This window comes from Stegodyphus dumicola, chromosome 2 (assembly GCF_044657685.1).
Source record: "Stegodyphus dumicola isolate Sdum_Otavi_A_Nest chromosome 2, ASM4465768v1".
NCBI lineage: Eukaryota > Metazoa > Arthropoda > Arachnida > Araneae > Eresidae > Stegodyphus > Stegodyphus dumicola.
Genome location: NC_140769.1, coordinates 278255525 through 278272051, shown reverse-complemented (window position 1 = coordinate 278272051; position 16527 = coordinate 278255525). Strand labels below are relative to the sequence as shown.

The following is a 16527-nucleotide window of genomic DNA, read 5'->3' as shown; positions in this document are numbered from 1 at the left end:
AAAGCCAAGCCTTGAACTATCAGTATAAAAACTGAAAGACGTCTAACACCTACTAGAGAGCTAAATTCAAACACGCAGCATAAACTCGGAACTACTCTTTTCGAACTCTTGAAACGCAGCTTAAATACTGCTTCTGAAACACATTTAGATTAGCATACTACGCCATTACAAATTTACATTCCCGCAGGAAGCTGAAATCAGGAGGGAAAGGAAAGTAAAACTAAAAATGATTGGTTAGAATAAAATAAAATCCTTACAAAATGTCTGTTTAATTCTGGAAATAATTTGAAATTGGCTAAGAAATTTTGTGGCACGGTGAGCAAACTTTTGAAACAACAGTTATTAACCCAGACAGGTCCGTCGTATATAAAAGAATTTTAAACGTAAGAATATCATAAAATGTGTCCGGAAAAAATAGTAGATATTTTGGTATATTTTTGCGTTACAGTATACTTAAGCTTATACGTATAATTTAGGTATATTCATGCGCGGTTAGGATCGCGGTTTATTCGTTTAATACGTACGTATTTACGTATAATACGCCCATTTCAAAAAGTTGACGTATATTTTTGGTGAAAATTTACCCATGTTCATATCACATGCATAAAACTTACCATTTTTCTACTTAGTACAGTAAACCTCCAATTATCCGAATCAATTAGGACCGGACCCGATTCAGATAACTGGATTTTTTTCCCGAAGAAAGGATTTATGTACATTTTAATAAATTATTGTATGTACTGCATGTTGAAAATGGAAGAAATATATTTTTCTTTAAAACTTTAATATTAAAACATTTCAGTTCTTCTTAATTACTTTAATTTTTTGCAATTTTCACACAAAATATCTTTCACTTAATTTTTTTTAACAATTTTCACAATTTTTCAACAGAACACACATTTCAGATTACAAACAGTTTACATTTTTTTTCACATACCACTTCACTTTAATTTCCTTCAAGCAAACTTACATCTCTTGATTGGCTCAGTTACTTAACTCCCTAAATAATTGATATTACTACCTTTAGGATTTTAAATTAATTTAATTTAATTTTTAATATTAATGTTTACAAAAAATTTTTTTACTATAACAAAGATAGCAGCTTGACACTCAACTTTATCTACATAAGCGCCATCTATATAATTTGAAGAACACACTTACTTCTCTTTCACAACACTTTTGCAGACCCCAACACTCATATAGTAGGTAAGTTAGAATTAAAACTTACTATTTACTTGCTTTAAGTATTTTTTTTTTTTTTTTAAATTTTTATGTAGTATCTAAGTATTTTCTAAATATGAAATTATATTTTTAAATATATATTTGTTTTTTAAAAATTGTGAATTAGTTCTTTTTGTTTCTTATTGGTTTACATGGATTATGTATAGTTCTTTTATAGTTTCTTTTTATTGATAAGTTTCTGTAGATAAGGATTTCTAAAATACATTAGTTTCTAGATTTTTTTATTATTTTATAAAAAATTAATTTTAAAAAATTTAATTTTTTAAAAAAAAGTTTAATTCTTGACTTTACTTACTCAAAAGACTTCATTAGTATTTTCCTTTTTGAACTTTAATTCTTAAATGTTAATACTTAAATGTTAATTTCTAAGGGTACCACTTTATTGGAATTACTTTTGGTTTTGACTTTTACCCTTGCCTGCATGAATGACGAAACACGAATTGAATGATTGGAGAGTTAGGTTTGGAGGCAACTTCCCCTTGATAAGTCTGTCTCCTGCCTACTCTACGGTCATTCACATATGCATTTTTTAAAAAAAATGTTTAATTTAATTTTAATTTATTAAATTAGTAGATTTATTTTCATGAATAGATTTTGCACTTGATTTGCTTATGCTTCTGAATTTAAATGATATTGTAGATTAGTTCGAGAATTAAATCTTTTACATGTTTGCACATTTTTTTTTAAATTATTTTAAATTATTTTGGTTTTCTTCCTTTTTTTAGAATTTAAATTTGCTTTTTTACTTTTATACGTATTTGTTAAGAATTTAAATTTGTTTAAATTTAAATTTCATTCCTTGCAGCAATGGCGCAAATAATATTTAATTAAATATTTATTTAAATTTAATTTGTTTAATTAAATTCAATTTATTCTTATGAAACAATTTTTGAAGAAAAAGATGGTTTTAAGTGATTAAAAGGAAAAGGCAATACTTTTACGTACATGTTATATAGCGTACTGTAGTACAGTACTTACAAATGCTGAAAGTCATAGCTTGCTGAACATTTCTGTCAAAGTAAATCCGGCTGATGCTTCATCCACCTTCAGAGCAGTTTCAAGGCCGGCAAACGCTTCACTAGCTGATGGTCCCGTGTCTGTTTCAAATTCGACATTAAGGTTTCCTCGACACATTCTTCTCTCACTCTTTCAGCAAGTTCATCATTTAGAATTTGACACCCAAGGTCTGACGAATCATTATAGTGTATCTTCAGCCTTAACTTCCGAACATCGAGGAATTTGCCAAAAGAATGTTTTTTAATTCCTTAAATGGCACGTCATCCTCATCTTCTGTCTCTTACCTTTCCTTCTCTTGAGCTTCTTTTTCCTTTTTCTCCTTTTCCTACTCTTCTTCAGTTGATTCTAAAATTCTGAAAGCGATTAGGATAGTCGGAGTTCGGATAATTATAGATGTATGGTATATTTTTAGTGAAAATTTACAGAAACCTACGCAATTTTTTATAAACGTATCTTTTACGCAGAAATTTACGTAGATTTTCCTCAGGTTTTTTAACTATGAATATAGGTATAATTTAGGTGAAAATTCAGTTAAATCTCCTGTACCTTTTACATGCATTTTTGGCCAACAAAAATTGCCTGAATCAACTATTTTCGTACTAAATCTACTGCTCACTTTATACGCGTATTTTTCTTGAAATCTACATATGTTTTCCCAGGTATACATTTATTTAGCATTATATTTCTATCATTTTATGCTGATAAAATATGCATATTACGAATGTAAAACTCCGTTTTACACACATTTTATTTTCACATAACGGCGATTTTAGAAACATAGCAGTAAAGTATAATACAGTCAAAAGTCGTTAATCCGGACACCCATAATCCGGAATAATCTATAATCCGGACCTCAAAGCTGCAAACTTTCTGCGCATGCGTTCACGCATGTGCATATTACCTTTACACATGCGTGTGCGCATGCGCATAATACGTTTACGCATTCGCGCTTAATGTATAACGGACGGTATAAGCTAAGCTAAAATTATCTAATTATCTATTTCAGATTGCGTTGTTCCTTAATCTTCGAATTGGATCCGGCTTATTAATTTTTTGCAGACTGTTGAGCAATTTTATAAAGGTAAGCTTGAACTTTCGATTATGTCAAATAGAATTTCCGATGCTGGAGCTACCAAAGAATCTACAAAGCGAAAGTATGTTTCTATGTCCATCAAACAAAAAGTGAAATTGCTGCAAAAAAAAATGGATAAAGGCATATCCTTTGTTTCTCTAACCATTCCGAAATTTGTTTATCAATTTCACGCTGCTCTGCGGGAGGGGGAACGTCGCGGCGCGCAATAAACTGGAAGGGGATCTGTCAGCACTATCCTTATCTTCAGGGCAGATGTTTTGATTTTATTTGGCTTATAATTCCTTACTAAATGTAGTATTTCATCTCGATGTACTCCGTCTTTGATATGATTTAAATCAAATTCCTCGTCATTATAATTCGCTTCCGATAGTGAAGAAAGTGACAAAAAGGTTATTGAAAACGAACAAATTTCGATTGACAAATTAGTCGGTATTCTCGACACAGCAATTATAGGACTTGAACAGCGGAACTTTGTAACTGAACAAGAAATTGTGTCTGTTTATAGAATTAAAGAGAATGTATTATCACATAAAAAACGAAGCAACTTAAACAACTTACATTGAAAGAAATGTTTAATAAAGTAAACAAATAAATATTAAGCTTTTTTTTGTAAATTTTGATACCTTTTATATCATAATTGTTCTTTATTTCATAAATTACGGTTTCATATTTTTAATTTTATAATTTCTGCATTCCATCTTACCAGATTTAAACTGATTATCTATAATCCGAAAAAATCGATAATCCGGAATCGCCGAAGTCCCGACGAGTCCGGATTAAAGACTTTTGACTGTATACCGGGTGACGCAAAAATCTGTTAACATTTAAAAATTCAATAATTCGCGGAATAATGTAGGTAGAGAGGTAAAAATTGACACACGTACTTGAAAAGTCTTAGAGTTTTATTCAAAGCAAAAACAAAAAAGACCAAAGAGGAACAACGAGATCATTCCTCTGGTCGGAGATTGTGAAAGGGTCTGACATGAATAGACGAATCACTATCGATGAGGTAGCATCTGCTTTGAACATCAAGACTCTGCCCATCAAATCATCCACCATGAGCTAGTCTGTGCACCGTGGGTACCAAGAAAGTTTTCACGTAAAACACAATTTTACGTGATAGTGTACTTCTCCCATATTGCGACAAATGTCTGACCCTTTGACACCCCCCCCCGACCAGAAGATTCGGATCACTGCTTGTTGTTCCTCTTTGGTGCAAACTTCTAATGTAGAAGGCATGATATATCTGCAACAGAAGGAAGAAAAATGGAGGAATTAAGATCAAACTTTCACAGCATTACCCCAACAGTATGACAATAAAATATGCGAGGACAGAAGACAAAGTGCACAATGTGAGAAACGTTATGACAAAAGTGTAGATAATTTTTGACTTGCCTACGTACTATGTTAGTTTTTTTAGTCCAAAGGGATTTGAATCCCGAAGGACTATTAGTTTCGTTTTGGCATTTTGCGTCGGACGGATAAATGTCGGTTCACTTTTCAAACTGTTGCCATAAAATGTTAGAGTCCTGCATTATATTTGAAGAAATTAAATAATGAAAATCTGCGTAAATGTATGTATATTTCTCACATTGTCATAAAATAACGGTACATAGAGTCATCGAATTTTGAATAACGTAATCCTCCAACGAATATGAGCATGTGAAAGACCAAATTTGAAATTTGAAATTTGTTTTATGATCGATTTCCTATTTTTTAAAACTTTGACGAATTTTTGATTAACAAACTCAAGGATTTCAAAGCGAGCAATGGCAACGTTGTGCAGAAAAAACATTTTTATCTCCAGCGCGTGAGTCTCTGTATCGGAAATTCTAAAGATAGGCTCGTTTTAAAACTATTTTGCGATATTGCTGTTGCACTGGATCTTATGGTTTAAGTGCGAGGAACATGATATTTAATAAAGAAAGGTAACACACAAAATGTTAAAAAACGCCCCTTTGGACGTAATTTAAAATCTGAAACATTTCAGATTTTTTTTTTTTTTTTTTTAATAATCAAACATACTTCTGGGATTTCAAAAGCTCTGTTGTTCTGTTCTTACAGATTTAAAAGCAAAGAGCTTGAAGATAAATTCAACTGCTTCTACAATCGCCTCGTTGAGACAAGCAACGAAGAGAGCAGTGAAGCCAATACTTCCAAGGACGATCACGCTTTATCTACAGATCGATCTACCTCAGACGACAGAAAGACAGATTCTGGTAAAGAAACAGTTGACACCTCCTTGTCCGAACAACCCAGCGAGGATTTTGACGTATCTTCTCCCGTGGATAAGAACCCTACAACTAGAGAATATCCTACCTCAAGCCTCACCGTGGATGCATCCAGGTAAACTATGCGATTATCTATTATTTAAATAATATTTTTGACGATTCAATTGTAATTATTTATGTTTTCTGCAAGTTCTTTTTAGAACCGAGGATTATATAATTAAGAATTAGAGGTGCAACTAATTATTAGAATTAGAGGCGACTTAGGAAACTCGTTTATTCATTTAGAATGCAGTAATTATCATGAATTTAGAATTTCGAATTATCTCAAACTTTGCTGCAAATTCTAAATATCTTTTCTTAAAATAGTTATACAGTAAACACTTAATATTTTACCTTCCCCCCCTAAAATAAATTTTCACTTTTATTTCTCTGGCAGTGTTAATCCAAACGTTTGACCATATTAGTTAGGTTCGCTTAATGTACACTGCCCCCCCCCCAAAAAAAAAAGATGAGTTCTATATCTCCAGTTTTACTGGACTGACTGACGAAATTCAAATTGTCATGTCTCAAAAGCGCGACTTAGAATATACGATTATTAGGCATTTTGACACAAAATCGGACTTTTCCTGAAATGACATGCCAATTTTTTTCCATATTTCGATTCTACGACTCAAATTATGTAGAATTCCGTGCGAAATTTACGGAGAAATTCAACAATTTACCTTGTTTAATTTTTTTTTCAGTTTTCGCCAAGAATAATTTACTTGGCGAACTTCTTAATTTGTAGCAACCCATTTTCCTTTTATTTTTTTCATTATAGATGAGCGGAAAAAAAAAGGTTGTCGTTCATACTTTCAAATAATTTTGACAAAGTGCGTAAACCGCATTTGGCGTTATTATCGCTTAGAACAAATATTCCAAATTTCAAAACGCGCCAATATGTAAATTCAACGTATATCCTTGGAAATTTTGAATAAAAAAACTATTAATTTTTGGCAGGTTTACTTAGAAATATATCTAGGATATTAAAACTTTTGTACATTATAATAAAAATTTTTTCGAAAATATTTATAAAAAACATATAAAATTACAAATTTAAAAATAAATCATAAAAAAGTGTGAATTACGAGTATATTTGGATTATGCCTAAATTTCGAATTCTGGAAGAAGGAAACAAGTAAGTTTAAGGGGACTCATACACCTTAACACCCATAAGATCTTCGAATCTGTGACTGTTGCAAGAATTGGAGTGACTTATTTATTTTAACAGAAATTACTTCCAATTTTTTACAGCTGACTACATAATACAGCTGCTTTCTGAAATAGTAATCAGAAAGTTTGTGTTGGCACAAGTATTTTTATAATTTAATCCGCTTTGTGACAACATTTTTCGTCATGTTTCCAACTTGCGCGCACAGTTTAAAACATTCTGTTGCATAATTTAATTCCATACTTAATGTATAGCTTTCATAAATTTTAGAAACTACTGTGAACCAAAAATTCTAAGAATTTCATGTTAAATTTTTATTTCATTTGGAGTGGAGTTTATAACAGGTATTTTATTAAAAAAATCTGTAATGTTTTCGTGCATAAAATTTTTTAATATTAAAATATTCATCAGATTTTTGGTTCAGTTAAAAAATAGTGCTCATATAAAAAATTTCCAACAAATTTCAAGTATGTACCTTTAGCCATTTTTAAAATATCGTGCGCGCAAGGTGGAAACATGGCGAAATATTTTGTCACAAAGAGAATTAAATTACAAAAATATTTGTGGCAACACAAATTTTCTGGCTACTAGTTTCCAAAGCAGCTATATAATGCAATCAGCTATAAAAAGTTCCAAGTAATTGCTTTTAAAATAAATAAAATAACGCAATTCTTGCAATAGTCACATATTCGAAGATCATAAGGGGTTTAAGGTGTGTGAGCCCCCTTAATAAAAAAGAGATATTAATAAATATTGTTACGAAATGTCAAGGCGCGGTAAGGAGCTTCCCCGCAAAGCAGTTTTAGGGTTGCCATAAAATGGTAATAGAATGTCGGGTTGCCACATTTGGCGATAAATCGCCTATTTGGCGACAAAATTCACGATATGCCATGGACGGATGGAGAACCTTCTGGAACGAATTCTTACCGGTTTAGCCCAGAATGTTCTCGAACACAAGCCGAAAGCTATATAAACCCTGCCGACCCGCGGTCAGTTAGAGTGTGCCTCATAGAGTGCGAGAGAGTGTGTCTCATCTCGTTAGTCTGTGCGAAATCGATCGAGTTGACAACCGGGCAGCGAGTGCCGAGCGGGTCGTCGAGTGCACCGAAAGAATCTCGTAGTGTTAGTGCATCGTCGAGAGAACGAACGTGTTGAGCTCCGGGAGTGACTGAACCTAAGAGTCGGGAGCTGTGCTCTGTGTATCGTCGAGCGCATCGCGAGTTGTAGCGTGGAGAGTCTCGAGAGTACGCGAAGTTTCGAGAACTACCGAGCAGAGTCGGGGGCTGTACCCTGGTGCTTTGCAGTGAAGCTGTCTCCACCGTTATAGCCTGATAACCTGAAGGCTGTGTCGCTGATTGTTCCAGCGGGTGTATAGTAGATCTTCGACGACTGTAAAACGTGACTTTGGAGCTGTCCTGATTAATATTGCTAAATAAAGTGTATTTCGGTATTCCATGAAGTGCTATCGTCGTTATTCACTATTCACTCCAAATCCACACGAACCCCGTACGAACGTGAAGGAAGAATATAACGTAACAACTTTGTGTCAGAAGAAAAACGCAACGATATATATTTCAAATTCAATTAACAATGAGGAGCTAAAAGTTTGAGAGCTAATTTTTTAAAAACTACTCTTGCGATTTTTACAAAACTTGGGAGTTTGGCGTAATGTGAGTCGTAGAATCTAAATAGGAAAAAAAATTGGCATGCCATTTCAGAAAAAAGAAAAAGTCCGATTTTGTGTCAAAATACCTGTGTTAGAACAGTGCTATTTATAAATCTAATACATATTCTAAGTCGCGCTTTCGAAACATGAAAAACGCAAGTTGAATTTCGTCAATCAGCCTAGTAGAACGGAAACTACAGAACAGTTTTTTTTTTTTTTTTTTTTTTTTTTCCCTATATTTCGTACATTAAAGATTACGTTTTTAATTATTTATAACATAAGAAACATAAGCTCATTAAACATAAGAATTTTGCCAAGTTTTTTATTGAATTTCAGTACATTTATATTTCTTGAAATTTTTGTTTACCATTTCTGATTTAAATGTAGTTTAGATCCATGCCAATATATATATAACAAAAAATCTGAAAGGTTTCAAATTTTAAAATTTTAAAATGCGTCCAAAGGGGCGTTTTGTAATATTTTGTGTGTTGCCTTTATTTATTAGATATCATGTTCTTCGCACTTAAACCATAAAATTCAGTTCAACAGCAATATCGCAAGATAGTTTTAAATTGCCCCTATCTTTAGAATTTCCGATACAGAGTATCACGCACTGGAGATAAAAATACTTTTTCTGTACAACGTTGCCATTACTCGATTTGAAATCCTTGAGTTTGTTAATCAGAAATTCGTTAAAGTTTTACAAAAGATGAAATCAATCATAAAACAAATTCCAAATTTAAAATTTGGTCTTCCAGATGCCCATATTCGCAGTAGGATTACGTCATTCAAAATTGGATAGCTTTAGGTACCGTTGTTTTATCTCAATGCGAGAAACATACATACGTTTATGCAGATTCTTCATTATTTAATTTCTTCAAATATAATACAGGGCGATACTATTTGGTGGCAACAGTTTGAAAAGTGATACAGCTTTTTAAAGATTTCAACGCAAAATGCCAAAACGAAAACAATAGTCCCTCAGGGACAAAGCCTCTTTGGACTTAAGGAAAAGAAAATCGTAGAAATCACAATTATTTTTTACGAAATAGTTCTCTAGAATCTTTTATATATGTTTACAGAAGTTATATCTAAATAAATATGATTTTTGGAAACATTTCAGGTCAGTTAGCCAACGGGCAAGCCCATCTTCAAGTTACTATGGTGGATTCATCGCTTCTGCCCCGAGGCGAAAAGAATCTCCGAAACCCAGAGGTTCTCCTACAGTTCACATCAGTTCGGATAACATTTCCAAAAACAAATCTCGTAGTATGTCCAATCTGGGCTTTGAATTCAAACTGTTCTCCAAACAGCGAAAGGCTGTCTCAGATAACTCGCTTAAAAAAATATCTCTCAAAAACTTACCGAGTTTTTTGAGGTCTTTATCTAGTCAAAGTACACAAAGTTCCAGCCAGAAAGCTGTCCTCTGCTGTAAAAGTCAAAGTGGCCAACTAACTCCATATTCTTTAACATCCATGCCCATACCCTATTGTCGAAGTGAAGCAACCATTGTTAATAGGTCTCCAGAATCCGGTAGAACACCAGTCTGGTCCCCTCAGGGTTCTCTTCATAAATTGGCATTAAGTGACAACTCTTCCTCCTCGGGTGCTGAAGATGCAGATGTTGAAGAGGAAGAAGACAGAGCTAATGAAAAGACAAAAGTTCTTGTCAAGCGGAAGACTGCGCATCCTGAAATAAAAGCGAAAGAGGAAGACAAAAAAATAGTTGATTGTGAGTCTCAGCAGACACCTTTATGTGGCACCAACAGCACAACCAGTGAAGATACACCTCTGATTGACCGTGAAGTAAAACCAGCATCTTGATTATGAACTCTTAATTGTCCGTACCTAAATACGTTTTGTAGAAACAGCGTACACTGCGAAAAAAAAAATGGCACAGTTCTATATCTCCCGTTCTACTGGCCCATTGACGAAATTCAAATTGCGTTTATCATGTCTTGAAAGCTTAACTTAAGCTATATATTAGATTTATATATAGCATTATTCTTTTCCGTTTCGCCGGCGCAGACGATAAAGTCGCCAATAATGATACAACTGATGCCAAACGTAATATCCTCACTGGTAACCTTTTAGGCATCAATTTCAAAACAAATCGCACCCATTTCTTTTCAGATTGATTGTTTCTTTCAATACTGGCATACAATTACATAGAATTTTTACTAGTTAAATTTTATGCCGTAAGACCATTCGCGGTAATTAATTAGGATGCAATTACACCGCTCACTCGAAGGCGAAAATGTAGGAAATTCAAAGTCAAAGGTTAAATTCATCCATTCTAATGAGAATGCACTTGCGAAGTAAAGCACTACGGTTTAACATAATTTCTGAGTAAGCTTTTCGTACGAATTGAAATAATTCTTGCATTTAAACCTGCATTTCAAATTATGATTTAACTTGAAATTATTGTAGATAATTACTAAGAAAATTAGATTTTTGGAGCGTAGTTTACGCGAAATGAGATCACTTGGAGTCACGTGATGTGAACCGGCGAATCGGGATGTTGAACCATGAAAGCGTAGTAAATTCTTAAATTAATGTCTTTTTACAAATTTATTGTCTTTATTTATTGGATTTTTACAAAATTTTAAACGATATTATGCATTCAAAATTAAAAAATTCTTAGAACTAACATTTTTTATGTGTATATTTTATGTTGTCGCCAATAAAGTCTGCTTGGCGAGATTTGCGCCGGCGAAACGGAAAAGTACCCATTATTCTAATAAAGGTATTCTGACGCAAAATCGGACTTTTTATGAAATGCCATGCCTTCCCCTCCCCCCTATTTCGATTCTATGACTCAAATTATGCCTAGATATTAAATTTCGTGATTTTTCGAGAGGAATATATAAAGAAATTTAAAAATTTTTTTGGCACATTTTTTTTTCAGTTTGCGCCAAGCGTAACCATTTGGCGTAATTCATTTGGCGAAGTTCTTAAATTATAGCAACCCACTTATCTTCCTTTTTTTTTAATTGATGTATGAACGGACAAAAGGTCCATCGTTCATTCCGCTTTCCATAAATATGCCAAATTTCAAAACTCGCCAATATATAAATTCACGTACGTCTTCGGAAATTTTGAATAAAAAACTCTTAATTTTTTGCAGGTGTACTCAGAATTACATCTACTTTAAGGTGATGGTAAAAATTTTATAGGTTATAATTCAAATTTTTTTCCAAAAATTTATAAAAATTGTTTAAAAAATAAATTTTAAAAATAAATCATTAAAAATGGGCGCATTTTATTTGGAATGAACCTAAATTTAGAAATGTGAAACTAAGATTCAAGTAAGTTTAATAGAAAAGAGAGATTAATAAATATATACCAAATTCAATGAACATCGAGGAGCTAAAATTTTGAGAGCTAATTTTTCACAAATCTTGGCAGTTTGGCATCATTTGAGTAGTAGAATCGAAATATGGAAAAAAAAATCGACATGTTATTTAAGAAAAAGTCCTGTTTTGTGCCAAAATACCTATGTTAGAACAATGACTTATATAAATCTAATACATATCCTAAATCGCCCTTTCAAGACATGAAAAACACATGTTGAATTTCGTCAATGGAACTAGTAGAATGAGTGAAATAGAATTTTCTTTCTTTTTTTTTTTTTTTTTCCGCAGTGTACTTCTAACGCAACAAAAGCATCTTTGTAATAAATAGTCTGTTGCCAACTACAGTTTCTTGCCAAAAAAAATTCCGAATAATTAACTGTAGTTCTCAATTATAAAAACGTGGAAAGAGTTAATTGTTATTCTCATGCTTATGTTTTTATTAAAGTATTTTTAACAATTGTTATTTATAATGGTTACTGAGCCTGGAAATTATTACTGTGAAATTGATGTCGTGCACACTGATGGCATCGAAGATATAACCATTAAGAAAGCAATAGCGTTAAGAAAACATGTGTGTAATTTTCATCCATTGCATTAAGTTATAAACCAAATCATACGATATAAACTGAATACTTCATTTTCAATATCTAGTGAATAACTAACTTTTTTCTTTTGTTATGTTAACGGAATAGAGCTTTCTGAAACAGTTATGTCATCGTTTTAAATTACTTTATCTCAAAAAGCACTTTATTAATCCCTTCCATCCGTTTGATCTGTCTGGAATAATCCATGAATTACTGGTTTTAGTTTTAATTGATTTTACAAAAGTTATACAGGGTGTGCCGTCAATGTTTCTACAAACTTCTAGGGGTAGTAGGGCACATTATAAGGATTAAGAATTGCTTAGGAACCTATACCCGGAAATGTCAGGGGTAAGTGGTAGTAGAGGATGAAGATGGGAAGAGAAACAAGAGTGATTAATTTGAAACATTTATTGGACATGAATACAAATGGTGTACGATAGCTTGAATGTTACAACAGATGCTCGAAGTTTGCATCATCACACGCCAAACATTCCTGACACCGACGGACCATTTGAATGCCGCGAGTTCTTTGATCTTTCAGGAGCAAGTCCTTCCCGATTTGCTTAATGATGTTCCACCAAATGTGAGGCGCAACATGTGTTTCCAACATGATAGGTGCCGCTGCTCATTTCGGACTAGATGTTCGTAGCCATTAGAACAGATCATTGCCGTATTAATGGACTGGGCGTGGTAGACCCGTTCCCTGACCCCCACACTCACCGGATTCATCAAGCCTTGATTTCTTTTTGTGGGAACCCATCAAAAGTTTCGTGTCTAAAATGGACCTCGTGGCAAGACTCGCCTGCGCAGCTGCTACTGTCAAAGAAACTTCCGGTGTGTTTGAACATGTCAGGCAACTTCCAATGTGCTTGAACATGTCAAGAAACTTCCAGTGTGTTTGAACATGTCCGGCAATAAATGGTCCATCGGTGTCAGCCATGTCTGGCATCTGATGGTGCAGACTTCGAGCATCTGTTGTAACATTCAAGCTTTCGTGCACCATTTGTATTCATGTCCAATAAATGTTTCAAATGAATCGCTCTTGTTTTTTACCTCTGCTACCACTTACCCCTGACATTTCCGAGTCTACGTTCCTATGCAATTCTTAATCCTTATGATACCTGCCCTAGAAGTTTGTCGCTACATTTACGGTACACCCTGTATATCACTCTAAAATTTTCTGTTAACTAAAAAGGTCTGCATTATTACAAAATATAAGTAAATAGTTTAGGCTCAATGGAAAGTAACTGTAGTGATTCCTCCTTTCGGCTGACTGACACAGTAGTTTTCTGTGAAGCTGCTAATTACGAACATCATAACAGCATAAATTCATCATATATTATATACAGTAAATTTTTTCCTTTAACATTTTTTTCATAATTCTCTTTTATAGGTTTTTGAAACTTTAATATTAAATAATTTGAAGATCATCTGTTTTGATTAAAAAAAAGTCCTGTAGTTGGCAAAGGCTATTACTTAGTAGTGTCAATTTATTTGACACTTATGGTACTGTATTAAATGATACAAAATATGAACCACATTCAATCATTTTATAAAGTAGAATTTATATTTAATTTTTATTACTATGCTTACACTATGTTTCGTGAATGGCAGTTGTCATACTAATGTCAAACTAGTCACCAGACGCCATGTCTTGTCTTTTGTAATTGGACTGAAAAACATTGTAATCGATTACTCCTTATGCTGTTTTGAATTAAAGTTGAATAGTACTGTGATGTACAACTGTAACTTGCATGGATGAAACGTTACATTTTTTATAAGAGGCTCTTCATTTTGGTAAAAACACACCAGAAGAACTTTTGACATGTATTGCTTTAAAATGTTTGGGAATAGCAAACGTTTCGCAGAGAGAGAGGGTGGCGTTATGCATTTCCTATACACAAGGATGGCTACCAATGCAGTATTCTGTTACCGTAAAGTTGTAACAGTGAAATTGCAAATATTCTCTATAGAAACATTTGTATAAGATAAATACTAGCAAAGAAATATACTATAGCACAACCAACAGACTGTAATTTTGGAGCCTCATCGTTCTAGGTGATTTATCAGAAGGACTTGCATTTTTTCACCAGTATTTATAAATCTTTGATCATTTTCAATTTCCTTCTTATATTAATTCATCAGAGAAAGGTTAAGTTGTTTTCATAACTGCTTGTGTGAACGTGATAAATAAAAGCAGATGTTGTAAAAGGAGTCAATTAGTGCTCCTCACGGCTGATACTTAAATTTCAAAGGCTATTTAAATAAAATTTAAAAATGAAGTCTTTGCTTTTATTTTTGTGTATTGTGTCATTATTCGCATATCGCTACAAACAGTTAATAGAAATGATTTTTAAAGTAGTTGTAGAGTCATTAGGTTATTTTGAAGCTGGAATACATGAAAAATGAGCAATGTCCTCGCCGGGACTCGAACCTGGACCTCTCGAATACGTGGCGAGCGTGCTACTGTTACACCACGAAGGTATACAGAAGGAAGGAAAAAATGTACTTTATATACTACCCCTTTTAAAGGGCGACTGGGGATTAAGGGACTGAGTCGCCAACCCCTGCTTGTAAAGAATCGTCATCCACCACCTTTTAGTTCAGGCGCCACTGTAGAATTGTTAGTTTATTTTAAAGCAAGAAGACGTGAAAAATTAGCGATTCCATCACCGGGACTCGAACCTCTAGAAATACGCGCCGAGTGGGGTAACGTTACACCTCGAAAACATGCTGGATGGAGGGAGAAAATACCTTATATAGTTATTACAAAATAATCTTGCAAAAAAAGACGCCTGAAATTTTACGAATGGGCAAAACTCTTTTATAACTGTGTAGTGTCAGTTGCTCATCACATATCTTATCCCATTGATTTGTGAAGTAAATATAAAGATATATTAAAATGAAAAGGAAAATCACATATATAGAAATTTTAGTTGTAGGATGATTTCAGGGATTGATAACAATAGATGCTTAATACCTTAAATTTCGGTAGTACACCTCATTTGCAAAACTGTGTTATGAGTTTCACATTGATATTTAACGTATTTTATCTTTGTTCATTTTTCATTGCTCTCTCTCAATTCAATAACTTTGCTTTCACCATTTTTAAAGATTTCTTTTGCATCAAATAACTATGTCAAACACGAAAGTAACCTTTATCTTAAACGCTGCCCCCCCCCGGGATCGACGCAGAGCGCTCTGTGCGGTACTGGCTAGGATCTCTACCTAGGCAGTCTCGGCCACGAAGATATAACAATTACGAGCCTGTCTATTGCCGACGATCCGTAGGGTGGGCTTCATCTCCACTCTTCACGGGTCTGGTGGCGTAAGTCCCCTTAACTAGGGCATCGGTAGCCAAATAGCGCCTGGTCCATTGAGCGTCCAGACATCGCTGTCCTTGGTATTCCGTGTAAGGCCTGGAGGGAGGGGCTGCCCGCGTAGTACGGGGGATTAGCGTCATAAACGACCAGTTGAAGCTCCAGGCAATCAGCCCACCTCCATCGTGGTCTCTGATCGCTAGGACGGAGGTCTTAGTTGACCGGTGTAGCGATGTGTCTGTTTATCAGAGGGAGATCTTTTTGAAGCAGTTGTTCTTGGTGATGTAGGCACCGAGACTTCAGGTGGTGTGTTTGGCCATCTCCAAGATGGCTTTTTGGCTGGTTAGCCTGCCCCGTGCCTAATATAGGGGGATTAAGTTGGGTCAGCCCGCGTAATGTCATTTAACTGACGGGGCACGTATAAATATCTGTTGTTATCCTAAACTTACGCCCCGGGGGCCGTCGCAGAGAACTTTGTTAAGTACTGGTGAGGATCTGTACTTAAGCAGTCTCGGCCACGGGGGCATATAATCATTGAGCTGGGCGGTTCAGCAGGAGACTGCTCCCGGATTATTCTGGGTGCCCCACAGAGTGACGAGGCATAAGTCCTGATTGTAAGTCCCAACAACACTGGGCAGTCGGGCACTCCGTGTGGTACTGACAGGTAACATTTCTGACGAGCAGTCAAATCTCCAAGCGCGCATGTCCCACCTTCTGCGAAACCCGGGACAGCCCATTTGTTGGACAGCCCGTGGGCCCGGCACGTCCTAGAGCAGATGGGTCTAATGGCTCGGGAGTAGCGTCCCGGG

At 34.5% G+C, this 16527-nt stretch overlaps 1 protein-coding gene across 1 annotated transcript in view; it reads left to right on the top strand.

Annotated features, from left to right (window-relative positions):
* Positions 1-14680, top strand: part of LOC118184723 (uncharacterized) — a 585346-nt gene extending 570666 nt beyond the window's left edge. Inside the window, exons 19-20 of the mRNA XM_085812207.1 lie at positions 5417-5698; positions 9583-14680. Of these exons, the coding sequence (XP_085668333.1) occupies positions 5417-5698; positions 9583-10282 (982 nt within the window). The 3' untranslated portion in view covers positions 10283-14680. The remainder of the gene's footprint in view (positions 1-5416; positions 5699-9582) is intronic.
* Positions 14681-16527: the final 1847 nt, after the last annotated feature.